Source organism: Loxodonta africana, chromosome X, assembly GCF_030014295.1.
Source record: "Loxodonta africana isolate mLoxAfr1 chromosome X, mLoxAfr1.hap2, whole genome shotgun sequence".
NCBI classification, from domain to species: domain Eukaryota; kingdom Metazoa; phylum Chordata; class Mammalia; order Proboscidea; family Elephantidae; genus Loxodonta; species Loxodonta africana.
The window spans coordinates 116,359,593-116,378,338 of NC_087369.1; the positions used below are offsets into that span (position 1 = coordinate 116,359,593).

The 18,746-nt window shown below is 34.9% G+C and overlaps 1 protein-coding gene across 10 annotated transcripts in view; it reads left to right on the forward strand.

Moving 5' to 3' along the window:
* DIAPH2 (diaphanous related formin 2) overlaps positions 1-18,746 on the forward strand; it is a 940,735-nt gene that overhangs the window by 397,207 nt on the left and 524,782 nt on the right. For all 10 annotated transcript variants that reach the window (XM_064277942.1, XM_064277941.1, XM_064277943.1 and 7 more), the window contains one exon: positions 17,676-17,777. In XM_064277942.1, coding sequence (XP_064134012.1) covers positions 17,676-17,777 — 102 coding nt within the window. The remainder of the gene's footprint in view (positions 1-17,675; positions 17,778-18,746) is intronic.

Here is an 18,746-nt window from a genome sequence, read left to right on the forward strand (position 1 = left end):
TAATCTCACTGTTTCCATTCACTTCTACCTCACTTCCTGTAACATGGCTTTTGTCATCATTGCTCTCTTGCAATTGCTTTCTAAGGTCTGAAATGGCCTGTTCTTTTGGTCTTTTTTTTTCAGGACTATGCTTGATTTTCCTGCTACAGTTGACACTGTTGATCACATTCCCTTATTAAAACATTTTCTTTCCTCACTTTTGGGACCGTGTACTCGATCCTGTTTTTCACACCTTTCTGATTATTCTTTTTGTCCTTGTAATTGGCTGTTTTTTCATCTGTAGTCCCAAGACTTGGAGCATCCTCCAGGATCTAACCTTCTGTCTTTGTTGCTTTCTCACTAGCCATGCTTAGAATTTAGTGAAATCTTTTTTTTTTAATAATATTTTATTGTGTTTAAAGTGAAAATTTACACAGCAGATTACATCCCCATTTAACAATTTCTACTCTAATTATTCAGTGATACCGGTTATTTGTTTCACAATGTGTCATCATTCTCATTTATTCCATTCTGAGTGTATCATCTCCAGTACTCTTGTTTCCCTGACCTCTTACCTTCTCATCTTTGCTTTTGAGTAATTATTGACTGTTTGGTCTCGTATTCATAATTTTTTAAAGGAGCTCATAACTCACAGGTGATATTGAATGTATGAGCCAATCTGTTACTTAGCTAAAAGTTGACCTCAAGGGATAATTTCCATTTAAGGTTTGGAGAATATGTCGGGGCAATTGTCAGTTGTCTCAGGGAATCTTCTTGTCTCAACTGGTCCAGTAAGTCTGGACTTTTTTTTTTTTTTTAAGGATTTGAGTTCTTTTCTACCTTTTTCTCCCGTTCTATAAGGATCCATCTATTGTGGCCCTGATTAGAACATTGCCCAGTGGTGCAATGGTTAAGAGTTTTGGCTGGAAACCAAAAGGTCAGTAGTTCAAACCCACCAGGGGCTCCTCGGGAGAAAGATGTGGTAGTCTGCTTCTGTAAACATTTACAGCCTTGGAAACCTTATGGGGCAGTTCTGTAGGGTGGCCTAGAATCGTAACTGACTCAGTGGCAGTGGATATATATTATGGAGGCAGGACTAATGTATATGTATTGTATTTCATATGCTTTGTATTTTTTTTATATTATTGTTTTTCTTAGGTGCCTTCGAGTTGGTTTTTTAATAGTGCGCCAAATATCATATGCCATCCCCACCCTTTTAAATGTCTTATCAGACTTAGTTCCATGAGATCTAAGTGAAAAATTCAATACATTAGTGCTTCTTTAGTTCTTCATGGATTGTCACACCAAACTTCAGAGTTTATATTTTCTAACTGATATTTTAGTACAGTTTTCCAGGATGGAGTATGAATCCATCATTTCTTATTAGCCAGTATGAAGCTTTTAATTTGTTTGTATTTCTTTATTACACCTCTGTTCCAAGTTTTACATATTGATTTCAGGCTTTGTGTAGTAATAACCTGTACTTGAGTTCAGATTCAAAGCCTTCTAGGAGAAAAGCAGAGCCACGCTTCTGGAGGCAGCCATGATGGGAGTCACAATGAGTCCCTACAGTGATGGGACTGAAGTGGCTGGGGTGAAGTAAAGGCTAGCCTATTGTTGAGCATAGCAGGTTTGAAATAGATTGCTAGGAAAAAGAATCAGTAGGTTGCTGTCCCGATCCAATCAAATTTATTTACTGTCTTTTTTTTAGTATTAGCAACTGCTTCTTAGTTGGGCTATTACTTTCTCTTTAATCATCGGTAAATTTCAGCTAAAACTTTCAATTACGGGGATTTCCGATTTTTTTTTTAAACAGGATTCAAGTTTCATTCGTATCTTTCTGAAAATGTTTTACTGTTTACAGTAATAGTTCCATCTGCCTTATGCCTATTTCAGAAAATTAAGAAGAATTTTGGGGCAGTACAATGGGGATACAGGATATATTTGAATTTTACTTTGCCCCGAGATTATTGTTTAATCTTAAACAATACATGCATCTTATATATGACTTTTTAGTCAATGTAGGAAGGCTCTATCTTCTAGTGCTCGGCCTCAAAAATTAATAAAAGGTAAATATTAGGCAATTACCAATTGTTCTATAATAAATTTTGAGCTTATGTTCGTGTATTATATCTTTTGCAGTTATGCTAAAAATGCTCTGTAGCACTGTATAGAATATATTAAAAGGTGGCTCTCACAGGAGACAGAATCCCTCAAAGCTGGGCCCTCATGCAATACATTTTTTTAAGTTCTTAAAAGCTTACAAACAAAACTGTTTCACAGAAGTCGATTCCATTTACTTTAGTAAATAGTTTACATGTTGAACTCACGTTATCATTATTCTCATTGTTTACAAGTCGTATCAATAAGCTGCTAGGTAGCAATATAACAGAAAGTGACTTTCACAGAAAATAGACTGTAGGCATAAGTTGAAGATATCGTGGGTTTGGTTCCAGACCACCAAATAAAACGAATATTGGATAGAGCAAGTCACATGAATTTTTTTGTTTCCCAGTATACATAAAAGTAATGTTTAAACTATCCTGTAGTCTATTAAGTGCACATTAGAATTATGTCTAAAAAACAAGGTATATACCTTAAATAAAAATACTTTATTTAAAAAAAAATTTTAACCATCATATGAGCCTTCAGTGAGCCGTAATCTTTTTGCTGGTGGAGGGTCCTGCCTCGATGTCGATGGCTGCTGACTGATTAGGGTGGTGGTTGCTGAAGTTTGGGGTGGCTGTGGCAATTTCTTAAAATAAGACGACAGTGAAATTTGCCGCATCGATTAACTCTTCTTTCACGAAATATTTCTCTGTAGCATGTAATGCTTTGATAGCATTTTACCCACAGTAGAACTTCCTTCAGAATTGGAGTCAATCCTCCCTTACCCTGCTGCTGCTTTATCAACTAAGTTTATGTAATAAAATAAATCTTTTGCTGTCATCTCAATAATGTTCACAGCATCTTCACCAGGAGTAGATTCCATCTCACAAAATCACTTTCTTTGCTCATACATATGAAGCAACTCCTCATCTGTTTAAGTTTTATAATGAGATTGCAGCAATTCAGTCAGATCGTCAGGCTTCGCTTCTTGTTCTCTTGCTATTTCCACCACATCTGCATTTACTTCCTCCAATGAAATCTTGAACCCTTCAAAGTCATCCGTGAGAGTTGGAATCAACTTTTTCCAAACTCTTGGCAATGCCGATATTTTGACCTCCTCCCATGAATCACAGATGTTCTTCATGACATCTAGAGTGGTGAATCCCTTCCAGAAGGTTTTCAGTTTACTTTGCTCGGATGCATTAGAGGAATCACTATCTATGGCAGCTTTAGCCATACAAAATGTTATTTCTTAAATAATGACTTGAAAGTCAAAATTACTCCTTGATCCATGGGTTGCAAAATGGATGTTGTGTCTGCAGTCTTGAAAAGAACATTAATCTCCTTATATATCTCCATCAGAGCTCTTGGCTTAACAGGTGCATTGTCAGTGAGCAGTAATATGTTGAAAGGAATCTTTTTTTTTTCTGAGCAGTTGGTCTCAACAGTGGGCTTAATATATTCAGTAAACCATGTCGTTAATATATGTGCTGTCATCCTGGCTTTATTGCTCCATTTATAGAGAGCAGGCAGAGCATATTTAGCATAATTCTTAAGGGCCCTAGGATTTTGGGAATGGTAAATGAGCACTGGCTGCAAGTTAAAGTCACCAGGTACATTAGTCCCTAACAAGAGAGTCAACCTGCCCTCTGAAGCTTTGAAGTTTTGATGCCAGGCTTTGACTCCTCTCTGCCTATGAAAGTCCTAAATGGCATCTTCTTCCAATATAAGGCCGTTCCATCTACATTGAAAATCTGTTGTTTAGTGTAGTCATTTTCATCAATTAGCTCAATCTTCTTGGATTTAGTTGGCAGCAGCTTCTACATCAGCACTTACTGCTTCACCTTGCACTTTTATGTTACGGGGATGGCTTCTTTCTTTAAACCTCATGAGCCAACCTCTGCTGGCTTCAAACTTTTCTTCTGCAGCTTCTGCACCTCTCTCAGCCTTCATAGAACTGAAGAGAGTCAGTGCCTTGCTCTGCATTACACTTTCTTTGGCTTAAGGGAATGTTGCGGCTGGGTTGATCTTCTATCCGGGCCACTGAAACTTTTTGCCTGTCTACAGTAAGGCTGTTTCATTTTCTTATCATTCATGTATTCACTGAAGCAGCCCTTTTAATTTCCTTCATGAACTTTTCCTTTGCATTCACAACTAGGCTAACTCTTTGACTCAAGAGGCCTTGTTTTAGCCTATCTCGGCTTTCTACATGCCTTTCTTATTAAGCTTTAGTAATTATTAAGCTTTACTCATTTCTAGCCTTTGATTTAAAGTGAGAAACGTGCAACTCTTCCTTTCACTTGAACACCTAGCGGCCGTTGTAGGGGTATTAATGGGCCTAATTTCAATATTGTGGTGAGTCAGGGAATAGGGAGGCCCAAGAAAAGGGAGAGAGATGGGGGAATGGTCTATCGGTGGAGCAGTCAGAATTCACACATTTATTGATTAAATTTGCTGTCTTAAAAGGATGTGGTTTGTGGTGATCTAAAACAATTACAATAATAACATCAAAGATCACTGATCATAGATCACCATAACTGACATAACATTAACGAGAAAATTTGAGATATTGCGAGAATTACAAAAATGTGACACAGAGACCGGAAGTGAGCGCATGCTATTGGAAAAATGGTGCTGATAGACTTGCTTGACACGTGGTTGCCAGAAACCTTCAATTTGTTAAAAAAAAAAAAATTGTGAAGTGCAATGAAATAAAACATAATAAAATTAGGTATGCTTGTATTCTATTTAAATTTAGGAATGTGTATATTCACTAGAATTTGGTTCTTGATTGAGATCTATTGGTCTAAAGATCAAAACCTTTAAAATGGTTACATGGTGTGCAAAAGCAACGAAACCAAGCTATGGTGTGTTTGCTTGGCATTTGTCTAGCTGAACTGTGGGTTTTCATTAGGCTGAATTATCCTTTTTTTTTTTTTTTGGAAGACTCTAGTTCCCACAAAATAAAAGATTTTGTCTCATCCTATTTTGCATGGTCTATGTGCTTACTATCCCTGGTTGTTTTTAGTGACCTGGCCAAATAGGAGTATATTTATTTCATGAAAAAGTAAATCTGTTCTTCAACTATATTTCTCTTCTTTTTCTGATAACAAATCATTGGCTTGTCTTTTCCTTGTCTTCAAGCTTTGTGATAGCTGCACCTATAAAAAGGGGGAAAGATGATGATATGTAATATTTGTTTTAACATTTATAATGTGCATATATAGTTTTAATTAATGTATGAATTACATTCTTCTTTATTCCCCAAATGTCTATGTACTTCGCAGAGTGACAGATTGTAGGACTATATGACAATATCCTTGCCCTCAAGATGTTTGTAATTGATTTAAAAATAAACAGTGTTCCTTGAGGGTCCTTTGATTTCTCTTAAAATATCATTACTTGTCACTATTATGAGACCTGTGGTTCACCAAATATTGCCTTCAGTGTTAGATTCTGAAATTTTGAAGAAATCACAGAGAGGATTTTGATGAGTTATTGTTGCTAGTGTTTGAGCTTTCCAAATTGACAACTATTTATTGATCTATTAAAGAGTATATAGAAGAGTTGTTTTAAAACTTGTATCCAGAACTACCTGGGGACTTTTAAGATATAATGGTCGAGGCCCTGGTTGTAGAGATTTTGGTGTTCTGATTCAGTGGGTATGGGTATGTTAGAATCCATGTAACAAGTATATGAGAGAATAGAAGGAAAAGAGAAGGCATTGGTGTCAAGTATTCTTCTAAGAAGTATTCATATAAGAGATGATGGTAGATTGAGAAAGGAAGAGAGGGTAACTAACAAATTTCTTTGTCCTAAGAACAAGAAAACATTGAGTATGTACGACTGATGGTCTTATCATGTTTTTTCACATTTCCGAAGTAGGCTCGAATATTGGTTTTCTGTTTTGAAATAGAAAGTCACTAGCAGACTAAACTTGACGTTAAAACAAAGAAAGAAATGAAAAATTCAGGTACACCCTATCCTACCTTCTCAAATTGTTTCTAATGCTTCCATTGCCTTCAACAAGATAAGCTGATGTGGTTTCTGAACTAAAGAAAATTACTGCTGAAAGACAAAACTGAAACCAGTTGGAATCCGAATGGGGAAAACAGAGACAATGTAACTTTGGTTGTCCCCCCATTGAGCTCAGCCAGCAACAAACTAAATTGAGATAGTCAGTATTATTTTTACGTGCATAAAGAGAACTGTCTTAGATGAAATTCAGAGGCCTAATTTATGTATGTGTTTTATAAAACTCAGTTTTTCATTTTATCATAAGCCAGAGTATCCCAAGTGAAGCGTTACCAAACATTGTAGCTCCTTACGAGCTCTCATTCTACCCAGATATTGATGGGATGGTAGAAACTACTTTTATAATTTTATTAACGCTGATTTTCCTTTATGGCCATTTTACATGCAGACATATGATAAAGTCATTTGAGAATAATATGTGGAGAATAAAAGAAGGGACAGTTACACATTGGGAAAAGTGACATGTTACCTCATTTAAAAAGGAGGATAAATATGTTTCATTATGTGAACAGTATTTGAAAAACAAAATTATCCATCAACAGTGATAGCAACACACATCTAAATGCTCTTTAGCAAAATATCTTTTGAACATCCACTCACATTTCCAAAGGTTAAAGAAAGAGTAAATTGACCTCACTTATAAGGGAAGGTGTAAGGGATTAGACAATTCAGCGCTTACTTTGTGAGGGGTTGGAAAACTATGGCAGGTCACCTATTTTGTCACTAAAGTACACAGCCATGCCCGTTCATTTACTTATTATTTATGGCTGATTTCATACTGTGATGGTAGAGTTGAGTAGTTGCAACAGAGACTATATGAGCCACAAAGCCTAAAACTTTTAATCTCTAGCCATATGCAGCAAAAGCTTGCCCACTTCTGTATTGCGTTACTAGAATGTTACATGTGTGCTCCATTTATTTCTCACAGCAACCCTATGAAACAGATGTTTTTGCCCTTGTGGTCCCAAGTAATTTACATTTCCTATGTCTCAAAGCTTTTAAATGCTGTCCTGTTAATACATTTCCACAGTCCTGAACCCCCACTTACACAATTCTTAGCATTTGTTTCAACTGACTTTCAAAGGCTCTCCTAGTTTACTCTGGGAGTTCATGAGGGTGGAAGTGATGAGTAACTAGTCAGCTAATGTTCTTTGGCTTGGACTTCCTCGTCAAGCCTATGCTTTCTATGAGCATACTGCTCCACTCTGGATGACCATGTCATCTGGTAACTTCTCTGAACCCTCGGGTCTTTGAATAAATGTCCAAGCCACTCACTGTAGCCCTTCCTTCATTGGATACACAAAAATTAGTTTACCAGCATGAACTAGATAGTTATAGAGCATGGACTCCAAGCCATTGTTCCATCTGTAGTTATCTTCTTCATATTCCCATGTCAACTATTTAAAAAATCAGTCACGCCCAGTAGCTCCTGCAAGAATCACTGACCACCAAATTCAGAATTCCAGTTTGGGAATGTAAGGACACCCTGACATTTATTGAAAAAGAAATCATGGCTTTGGTCTTCTACTCAAGAAGGAACAGCAGTACACATTTTAGTTAGACCACAAGAAAGAACTCTACGCGAGATATTAAAACCATGGGTTATTTTTAACATTTCTAACGAATCCTCTTATCTCGAGTTATTTAGTAATAAATATGCGGGAGACAATGTAAGGCTCCTTCTGTATCTATATGGAGAATGGTGGAGCCTGTTGTCAAGAGCATTGGTTTTGGAGCCAGATAGCCTGGGATTGAATCCTAGGTCTTCAGTTTAATTTTTTTCTGAGATCTTCTGCAACTGTTTGGGAACACCGGTTTCCTAATTTTTAAAACAGAAATAAATATACCAGCCTTACACAGTGCACTGCCTGGTGGTGGTTTGTATGTATATACTTTTAATTATGATATAAGTCCAATATATCCCCGGTTATATGAGTCTGGGATAGAATTAAAAGCAAAGAAACTGTTACACAAATAATATATCTGAATGGGTCTCTGCCTTCAATTGCAGGAACTATAATCTTCAATTCTCCCTAACTAGTTTTGGAATTCTCTAGTGGAGGCTCACTTGTTTATATAATATATATGTAGACCTTGACTTTTGTATGTTTAACTTCCAGAGTACTCTTTTCAGACATTGTAAGTCTTGGAAACTCTCAAACTGCCTTTTATACAAGGAATTCAAGCATTTTTATAGACATAATTATGCTTTCCACCAACCAACAGCTCTGTTTTTGTAGCATTGCTATTTTTTTGTTGGTACAGCAAATGTTTTTGCATTTATTTTAATATTTTTATTGAAATTTGACTTTTCTTTTTTTTCTAAATTGTAAGTCAGGAATAGGAAAATGAATTTGATACTATTGATAAGAAATATGCGTATGACACATTATATAATTGTGAAGATGGTGGAATTCATTAGGCCTGGTGAAAGTAGGAAATCTTTAGCCTCCACCACATATAATACGCAAGTGTGTTGTTCAAATTTTGCATATATGAATTTCGCTTACGTATATCAACATGCCTTCAAGGCTAGGCCACCATTTGTTCTGTGTAATTTAGTTCTTCCTCTGCTCTGACTGTTGATGGTGCTATTCAAAAACCTCAAGTGGGCAAAGGACTTTCTCTCTGACTTGTACTACAAAGCATTTCTGTTCTCATGCACTTTATGTTAGAGACATTTTAGTGGTGTCACTTTCGTTTATTAACTTTTAAAATTCATTTGTGTGGAAATAAATTTGTTTCTAAATTCAAGAGGCACAAAATAGTGTATAGTAAAACATCTCCCTCTCACCTCTGCCCCCAGCTACTCAGTTCTTTTGCTAGAAGTAACCAATCAATTTCTTGTATATCATGCTGGAAATGTTTTATGCATGTCTCAGCCAAAATATATAAATATCCTTCCCTTTTTTTTCCATAAGTGGTAGCATATACTGCATACTTTTGTATACCTTTTTTTCCCCATTTAACAATATTTATTGAAGAGCATTCCATATCCTTACACAAAGAGCTTTCTTGGTCATTGATACAACATCAGAGTAGTCCATTGAGTGGATGTTTAATGTTTAACTTGATGAGCTTTTACTTCATTTCAAATCTTTTGCTGTTATAAACACTCAATGTGCAAGGATTTATTAAATCTGTCTCCAATTGATGAACGTTTATAATTTTGCTATTAACAGTACTGGAATGCATAACCTTATACATAAATCATTTTGTACAAGTAAGATTATATATGTAGGATAGATTCCAAAATTATTGGAGTACCTCTTCCATCCTGGACACTTTCCTAGCTGCTAATACGTAACAATAAATGAAACAGTTATACATCTCTGTTCTTATGGAGCTTACGTTATTATGGAAGGTATAGATAATAAAAACACAAATGAAGAATATATTATGTCACATGGTAATAGGTTTTATGAAGAAAAGTGAAACAGGGGATGAAGGAAAGGAGTTCTAAGAGGGAGGGACTGTGATTTTGAACCTCCCAGTCAGAGAAGGTCTCTGTGAGAAAGTGACATTGGAAGATCTGAAAGAAGTGAAGGAAGATGTGGAGAAAACAGACCGGGAAGTGCAAAGGCTCTTCTGTGGGAGTTGGTCTGGTATGTTTGAAGAAAAGCAAAGGAGCTAGTGTAGCTGGAGCAGAGGGAATGAAAGGAAAGCAGTAGGACATGAGGTCAGAGTAACTAAGGAGAGATCATGAAATAAAGTAGGGTGGCCTAGACCATTGTGAAGACTTTGACTCCTACTGTGAATAAAGTGGAAAGCCTTTGGAGGGTTTTGAACATAGGGATAGAATGAATTGTTTGACATAATATAAAGAAGAGGGGCAAAGGGAGAAGGGAGACTGGTTTTGAAGCTACAACAATGACTGAGGGTAGAAATGATGGTGGCTGCGGAAGTGGAGGTGGTAAGAAGTGGTCATATACTGGATATGCTGAAGAACTGGGTGTGGCCTCTGAGTAGAGGAGTCAAGGATGACTTCACAGGTTTTTTTTTTTTTGAATGAACTAGTGCTTTATGCATCAGCGCAGAAAGATTGCACAAAAACACAAAAATGACTGAAAATAACAAGTTGAGAACATTACATTTGGTATGGTATTTGTGTAAAAATAGGCTGTGACATGTCCAGTAAACACACAGAAATACGTAGGTATATAGACATCACACCAAATTCATGTCAGTCATGAGAAAGAGGAGAATGGAACTGGGGAGGCGTACAACGAGACTTCAGTTGTGCTGGAGAAGAAAACTGAAAGAAACTATGGCAAGAGTAGGCTTGGGAGGAAAATCAGGAGTTCGATTTGACATATGCTAAATTTGAGAAGCTTATTAGACAATCAAGAGGAAATATCCAGGAAATGAGAAGGAGGTAGCAAAGTAGTTTCTTTTAGGATAAACAGTTTCCCAGTGGTCCTTCATTTGCACAGACTCAAGGCAGGATCCCCAACACTGACCTTCTAGACATGCTGAGATTATTATCTGAAACCTAAACTGAAATGTTCTACATTGGCAAGTTGAGACCCCAGTTACAGATATTTTCGGGTTTTATTTTGGTTAGTCTTGGTCAACAAGTTTTAACTACATTCTGAATTAAACTAAATTGTGTGTAAAATTTGCACCAGTCTGAGAAGGACCACACTGAAATAGGAAATCTGGATATGATGAATATTCAAACTGGAGTCTCACCAAAAAATGCTGTATTAGCTTAGTCACAATGGTTTTTAGCATTATAAGTCCCACTGCTATGCTTTTCTTAGAACACCTGCTTTTCTGAAAACTCTTCATGGTTATGGTTTATTACTGCACTCATTGGTTTGTGCCGTGAAATATGAAATTTAACGTAACATGCATTTCTCTGTGAGTGTCTGGAAATGGCTGGAAAAATTTCAGTTTTTCCATACGGACAAAGCCAGAGAAAACTTGTCGGTAAAAGGATTAACTATAGTTTGAACCATATAGGTTACAAGTTAATAGGAAGTGCTTTAACTACCCCTTGTGTCAAATGCTAGGTCGAGGTAAGAACCAAACTTCAGTTTTGATGTTTAAATTATCATTTCAAACAAAGGAAATTTTTCCCTAGAACCTTTAAGACAAACTTTTTTTGTCTTTCATAAAATATGCATTACCTGGTGAACTATCGAGGCCCATTTGAAAATATACAGCGTTCGCTGTGCACATTGTTAAACCTAGTGTTCTGGTGCCATTTAGCAGAGTTCGGTAATTGGCTTAATGAACAGGTGTGCAAGTGTATTAGTTATGCAGACGTTAATTTGGAGTAACGTGTGCTTCCTGATTTGGGGGGTTCTTGTGTAAACTTCGACCAGTAACATGTTTTTTCCCTTAATTAGGAAATCATTACAGAGTATGTGTGTGTGATTCCCACCATTAGAACCATTATTCTTGTGTAATATGCTCTAAAGTTTAGGAACACTCCTGGCAATGTTATTCCTATCACTTCAGATATTATGCAGGTGTCAGAATGAAATCTACCGTTATGTGGAATGCCTTAGTGTGCAGCTGTGGACAACAGGGAAAGGGGAAGCTTCACAGCTGTGCTATGTAGCATGTAAGAGGAAACAGAAATGCAATCTCTTATTGCATATTGCAGTGGCTTTCTCTCAAGGTTTGGTAAACTAATGTGTTATTCCTCACAAAATCGGCTCACAAACAAAGGAAAACGAAATTGTGGTTTCTCACCAAACTGAGCAGTATTTCCCTGTATTTTTTATTATTCTCTTCAATATTGTCTCTGATGATTATCTGTGCCTCGTCCTTGGAATTTCCAAGGCTAACAGTTTATAAAAGGGATAGATATGTTTATGTAGTTTAGTCATATGAGTTTTATGATGAACAAATGGAAAATCACCAAGGCCAATATAACAAAAGCCCATTTATCAGTCACCTAGAATGAACAAATGCTAACATTTAGTTGTATTTGCTACAAATTTTTGCTTTTAGGGAAATAAAACATTATAGGTAATTTTGACATTTTCAAGATTCGGCTTGCCAGTATCACTTTCCTTCCCCAAGGCAACCACTGTCATTGATTCACTATCTATTTGAGATTTTTATAATTTTTCTACATTTATTTGAGCCATAAATGATATGTTTTTATTTTTAATTTAGGTAAATGATTAATGTACTATTTGTACATTTTCCACCACTTATTTTTTAATTTTTGCATTGTATTTGGGTTTTATTCCTTGTTGAAATATTTAGCTGCAGTACAATCATTGTAGCTGCAGTGTGGAATTCCATTTTATTTATCCTAGACATGTGGGTTGTTTTCAGTTTTTGTGCTGCTATAAATGCTACTACAGCAAGCTTCCTTGTTTTCTTGACCGTTTGACCTAGAAGTGGAAATGTGGAATTATATTCATGGTAAACACACCTTCGCTTTATTTTTTATTTTGATAAAAATATATATAGCAAAACATGCATAATTCAGTGGCATTGATTACATTAATCATGTTTTGCAACCATCACCCCTGTCCTTTGACAAATTTCCCATCACCATGAACAGATACCCAATGCTTTGTAAAGAAAGATTTCTCCTTTCATTTTTTCCCTCATGCCCCTGGTAACCACTAATAAACTTTGGTTTCTGTGTATTTGACTATTCTGGATATTTCATATAAGAGGGTTCATAGAGTATTTGTCCTCTTTTCACTGACTTTTTTACTCAGCATGTTTTCAAAGTTCCTGGGTGTCCTAGCATGTGTCAGAACTTCATTTTTCTTATTGGTGGAGCAATGTTCCAATTGTGTGTATGTATGTGAGTATGTATGTATATATATGTATGTGTGTGTATATATATATATATATATATATATCACATTTCATTTGTCCATTTATCTGTTGATGGACATTTGGGTTGTTTCCACTTTTGGGCTATTGTAGGTCACGACTAAGCTTTTGTTGGCATGTTATTGTGTGTCATTCATCATGTCTGCCTGGGGGATGCTTGAAGAAGTGAGGAGGTGTTCGTTCAAATTTATTTGATGTTAATACTTTTTTTTTTAAGTTATCTTAAGTTTTATGCCACTCTTGGAATAATCAAATTCTTATTTCTCCACATCCTCATCAACACTTGGTATTATGGTATAGTGAGACTTTTTTCGTTATTTTCAATATGATGGCTGTGCAATAGAATTTCATTGTGTTTTCATTTGAATTTCCCTGACTACCAGTGAGATTTAGCATGTTTTCATGACTAGTTGTTTAATCTTGGGCAAATCACTCAATTTTTCTGTTCCTTATTTTCCTCATTTGTAAAATTACAATGGCAATACCTATCATATAAGATGATATAAAGGTTAGTAAGTGGTAGATACAGAGCAGATAGTATAAGTTGATTTTCATGGTGGTTGTGATCATTGTGGTGGTGATTACTACTACTGATATTATTACACTTTCCATTGTTGTGTGTTGCTCATGCACACATACACTTTGCTCATTTTCCACTTAGATTGTGTATTTCTAGAAATACAAGTATGAAAATTATAGTAGAAAATAATAATTCAATGAAAAATCATTGCAGATATCACACACTGGAATCACAGATTTTTCCCGTCTGCCATTGTTATATCTGCACTCATTTTAACATCATCAAATTGTTAATTGAAACTACATTAACACCTTTTTCAAATAATACATGAAAAATTATTTCTATATAGTTAGAATATCTTCTGTAGTTGTTTATACATGGCCAAAATATGTATATAAATATGTAGAGATTATAAATTCTTATATTTGTATGATCCAAAAGAATAGTTGGGTGTTTACTTGTTGAATATAAGTATGTATATTCATGAAGTTACATACATTTTGCAGTGTGTTTTTTCACACTGCTATAATTAGCTTTATTTGTCTTAGCTTTGTATAAAGTGCACTTAATAAGAATACTTTTACTCCTCCAAATATCTCTTATAATATGATGGTAGTACATTACTTGCTGCTGACTCAAAGATAGAGAATTCTCTAATACTGAAATACAGCTTCCATTAACAAAAAGATAGTTCACTAAGTGATATATACATATTCATCCAGACTATATCGGATAAATAAAATTTAAAATGTTATCTAACTTTTGGGGATACTTCCATAATTAGTAATTTACATATAAACACATTTAAAAGATACAGATACACACTTACGTAATGCGCTCTAGTGTGTGTTTATGCTAGGCTAACACATAGTAGGTTTTCAGTGAATATTTGTTGGATGAATGAATGAGTCCCTGCCACTGGAATTGCAAAATAAATTGGGTACACAAATTTTATTATGTTTTATGCTTAGCTATAGGGTCTTTTTTTTTTTTTAATAGGGTCACTATGAGTTGGAATTGACTCAGTGGCAATGGGTTTGGTGTTTTCGGTTTAGTACTATGTAAGTCGTTCAACATTACCCAGTTAAAATATCTTAATATATGCTGCAGATTGCAGCCATATTGTCATATGTTCTGTGTGTCCACTGGGATAGTGGAAATTAAAAGGAGATTCTTGAACATCACCTAAATTAGATTGGGAAAATAATATAACCGTGTTTACTTTATGTATGCTGATGAGCACCCCTTGGTTGTAAAGGAATAAATTTATAGCACGATTTCATGTAAAAACTCTGTGTGTTAATGGAAATATTAGAATGCCTGTTGGATGTTTTAGATAATGAATATCTTGATTTTAACATATCTTTCATAATTATTAGCATCATTGTCTTTCTACAGACAGTATTTTATAATGTTCCCTTATTATTCTGTAGAATTATCAGTGCCAATTTAATTGCTCAAATTGATTTAATCCAATTGGTGGATGATTTTTCGTTTGTTCAGGGAGAGATGACATGTGACTGGAGAACTCTTTCTGAGTCTGAGGACTATAGGGCCATTAATTAAAAAAAAAACTTGAAATTTTTATATAAAGACTATTAGAAAAAAAACTCTTCAGTCCCATCCAAGTTATATTAATAAATGTAGAACTGGTATAGTTCATTTAGGTTATGGAAACATTAGAAATGTGTGGGAGAAAGGCAAGCCAGGACAAACGGCATTTTGTACGGTGTAAAACCAGGTGGTTTTTAACATATGAAAACTTCGATGCTATAGGATTAAGTTTCAAGTCTCACGTTACTCTTTAAATTCTCTATCTAAGCCTGTAGCTGTGATTCTTAAGGAATGCGTGGCCGCCTGAAGCAATAATAGCCACTGGTCAGTATCTAAGGATCAGGGCAGAAACATGATTGTTTTTGAAAGCTTGTCTGTTTAAAGGGCTGTTTTAAATTTACTTTGCTCTAGTGATTCTTAAAACAGCAGTGCCCACTCATAGCATCCTCATCTTTCTTTCTTGAACCCAAGAATTGAAGCCACGTTGCATAACACTAGAAATATTAGGATTAAAAAAAAATTTAGATATATGAGACATCCTATTTTTTTTTAATCCTAATTTTAAACTAGTTTGTGAATTTGACTAGGGGAAGAGTAGAATACAGTTTAATGAAAAAATTGGAAAAGCATGAAAAAATGCGGAAGAATGAATGTTATCTATCTATGCTTGGGTTGGTCAAGAGCCTGTGTCAATTTGTACCCGTGGCTGCAGAGTCGATTCCAACGCACAGTGACCCTATAGTCAATTTATAGAATAATGTTAATATATTCTTCAAGCTATAGCATTTTCATCTTGTATATACTTGGTTACCTGGTTTGCCTAGTGGAATTTAGTGCACACCGAGAAATTATGATAATTTTCTTATTCTTGTCTGGGTAAAATTTTTGAATGACTCTAAAAGTAATTTCAGCATGGTTCAGTTTATTATTTTGTTTATAGACAGAAGGCATCAACTATTGGACTGTCATTTCTTTATATAGAGTTGTCTTAAACTAGGAGTGACTGAAAAATTAAGGTTAATTAAAATGCTAATGGCTCCATAGGAAAGACATTGTGCTCTTAGAAATAACCTGTAAGGAACATTTGTGATGATTTTAAAAGAAGTGTACTACAAGTCATGTTTCTTCTAATCGTAGAATGATGCTATTGTATTGAGTAAACATGACAAACTATTTGGCATCTCTCCTAAGACCTTGATTGTCAAGTGTAATTATAATCTAGCCTCCTTAGACAGTACATCACTTTAGATTGATCATATGCGTAATGCTTTAAACTCCCTGTCAGACATTAGCTATTTAGGTAATTTATTTTATCTTTTATTTCTCTAGTGTTCTTATTTAATTTTCCTATATTTTGTGCCATTAACAAAAAGACAGTCTCAGTGTATGTGCAATATTTTGATATATTCTATGTTGGTGAAGCTTCCCAGATGCTAACATCTCTGAACATGTAGCCCTTGAAAAAATGTGCTAAGTTCGTGTATTCTTTTTCCTGTAGAAAAGAAAATTTATACCTTGTTTGTGATCTCATTAACAAAGATTAGATGAATGAAAATAGTAAAAATAATTAGTATGTCAAAATGAAGTTGTGTTTTTAGTAGTAATAAAGTATCAGCATGGTTATGACCATATGATTCAGTGATGATATTTAGCAGCCTGAGTTTGGAGGGAAGAGTATTATCACTCTACTTCATTGAAAAAATGTTGGCTTTACTTTTTTCATATTCTTTGATAGCCCCATTATGTGTAACAGAATTTTTTTTGTTAGAAGGGGTAAACTGCCAACACTTGACTACTATGGCAGCTGTAGAATTTCTATATAGGAGGGGTTTAGAGATTTGTCTTGACATTTCGTTTTCATAGTAGAGAGGTACATTGTTTTTATTTTGGGAATGGCTTATTTGGTGGGAGGGCTGATGGAGGTCATGTAGGGTTAAAGCCACTTCTTGGCACTGCCACTTCTCAGGTTTCCAGGTAGTTCTAACTGTTTTGCACTAGAGGGTTACCTTCTGATTAAAGCAAAAGTAATATTTTGTTTCAAGAAAACGAATTGTATTAAAAAAAAAATTGTGAGGGCCACAAAGCCAAGTTACTCAAAACTAACTTGAAGTTTTTAAATTATGTGTATGCAAATAGATGCTATTATTATGTAACTTGCAAATAATTCATACTTATTCTTCAAAGCAGTCTTAGTAGCAATTCTTATCTGACAGCTTGTTTAGCAGTTAATTAACTTAATGTACTTAAAAGAAGTCTCGGTGGGTTAAAGATCTGTCTGAATTTTAGCATGTTTCAGGAAAAATTCATGTCCACCTTCTTCTCAATTAGTCCAAATTAGTGAGATTTTACTATATGATTAATTCCAGTGCTTCTATAGGTACCTGGTAAAGGAGTAATTAATGTTGCACATTAGGGAAAAAGCAGCAATTGATTTTTGGTTCTATTTGGCTTATCTGTTTGGCTTAAGTGCTGATATTTAATTTGTAGGGAAACCTCTAAACAGGTCTATATTTTTATGTTTATCCTTTTCCTTGAACTAATGAAATAAACACATTTATTGATTTCAGAATGAGATGTATTAATGTAGTTAATATGTCTTACTAATGTTATTCTGTGTACTTGGATTTGTACCATTATTGTTCATGTATCAACATTTTTCTTTCAGTTCAAAAGAATGTAGAAGCTTCAGAAGAAAAGAAGATCACGCCTGTAAAGAAGAGAGTGAAAGAATTGAGAGTTTTAGATCCCAAAACAGCACAAAATCTGTGTATGTAATATTTTTTGCATAGGGAGTGGTGGTAGTGAGAGGTTATTGAACGTATTTAAGTAAAGTTGTGACTTCTTTGATCACATGAAAGTCTTTGTAATAATCTGGGACAGTCTCAGTTCTGGTTTAGCTTTTTCTCAGTCAGCCAGTATGGAGAAAATCGTAATTTAGGCTTCATCAGGCCAGATGAAGCTTATGAGTTATAAAATGTTGGAAAGTACCGAAGAAAGAATTGTTAGAGAGCATAGTGAAACAGAAGGTAGAATTGAAAGAAAAAACATAATTTTTTTTTTATTTTGCCTAGTCCTAGAATTGATATTTTTAGAGTATTCACTAGTCACATTGGGCAAATCCTTTTACTGGGTAGTCCTTTATAATCAGCTGCATGATTAAATTCGTCTTCATTTAAGGAGGCCTGAAGTTTTACTTTGATATACTTCCCTCTATGTTGAAATCAGAAGAATTTTCTTTTTTTTTTTTAATCACCATGGTAGACTATGTTTAAATTCCGAGAATACTGAACACTACACATGAGAAATTTCAACATACCAAGCATTTCTAATTGCACAAAGAAATACCATGGGATGTATATTTTGTTAAGGAATGCACTATAGGGAAAAAGATTAGAACAGGCAATGCATCGTTCTTGTATAAGTAGGAATGTTACTGTCGGGAAAAGTAGTTTACTAATAGCTATTGTGAATGTGTACATTACTTACTGGATAATACGTTTTGTTTCTAAAGCTGATGTTTACTACTTTTTTTCAAAACACAGTATGATTTTCATTCCTAATTGATGTCTGTCAGCATTATTTTTTAGAGTATGGAAATCGAATTTGGTCTTTTCATCTAGGAAAAAAAAATTTTTTTTAAGCATTATGCTAGATCGTGAGGATTTTTTTTCTTTTGGTAGCAGTTAAGTAATATAGACCTTTTCATGGGTCAATAAAAGCCATACAAATATATTCA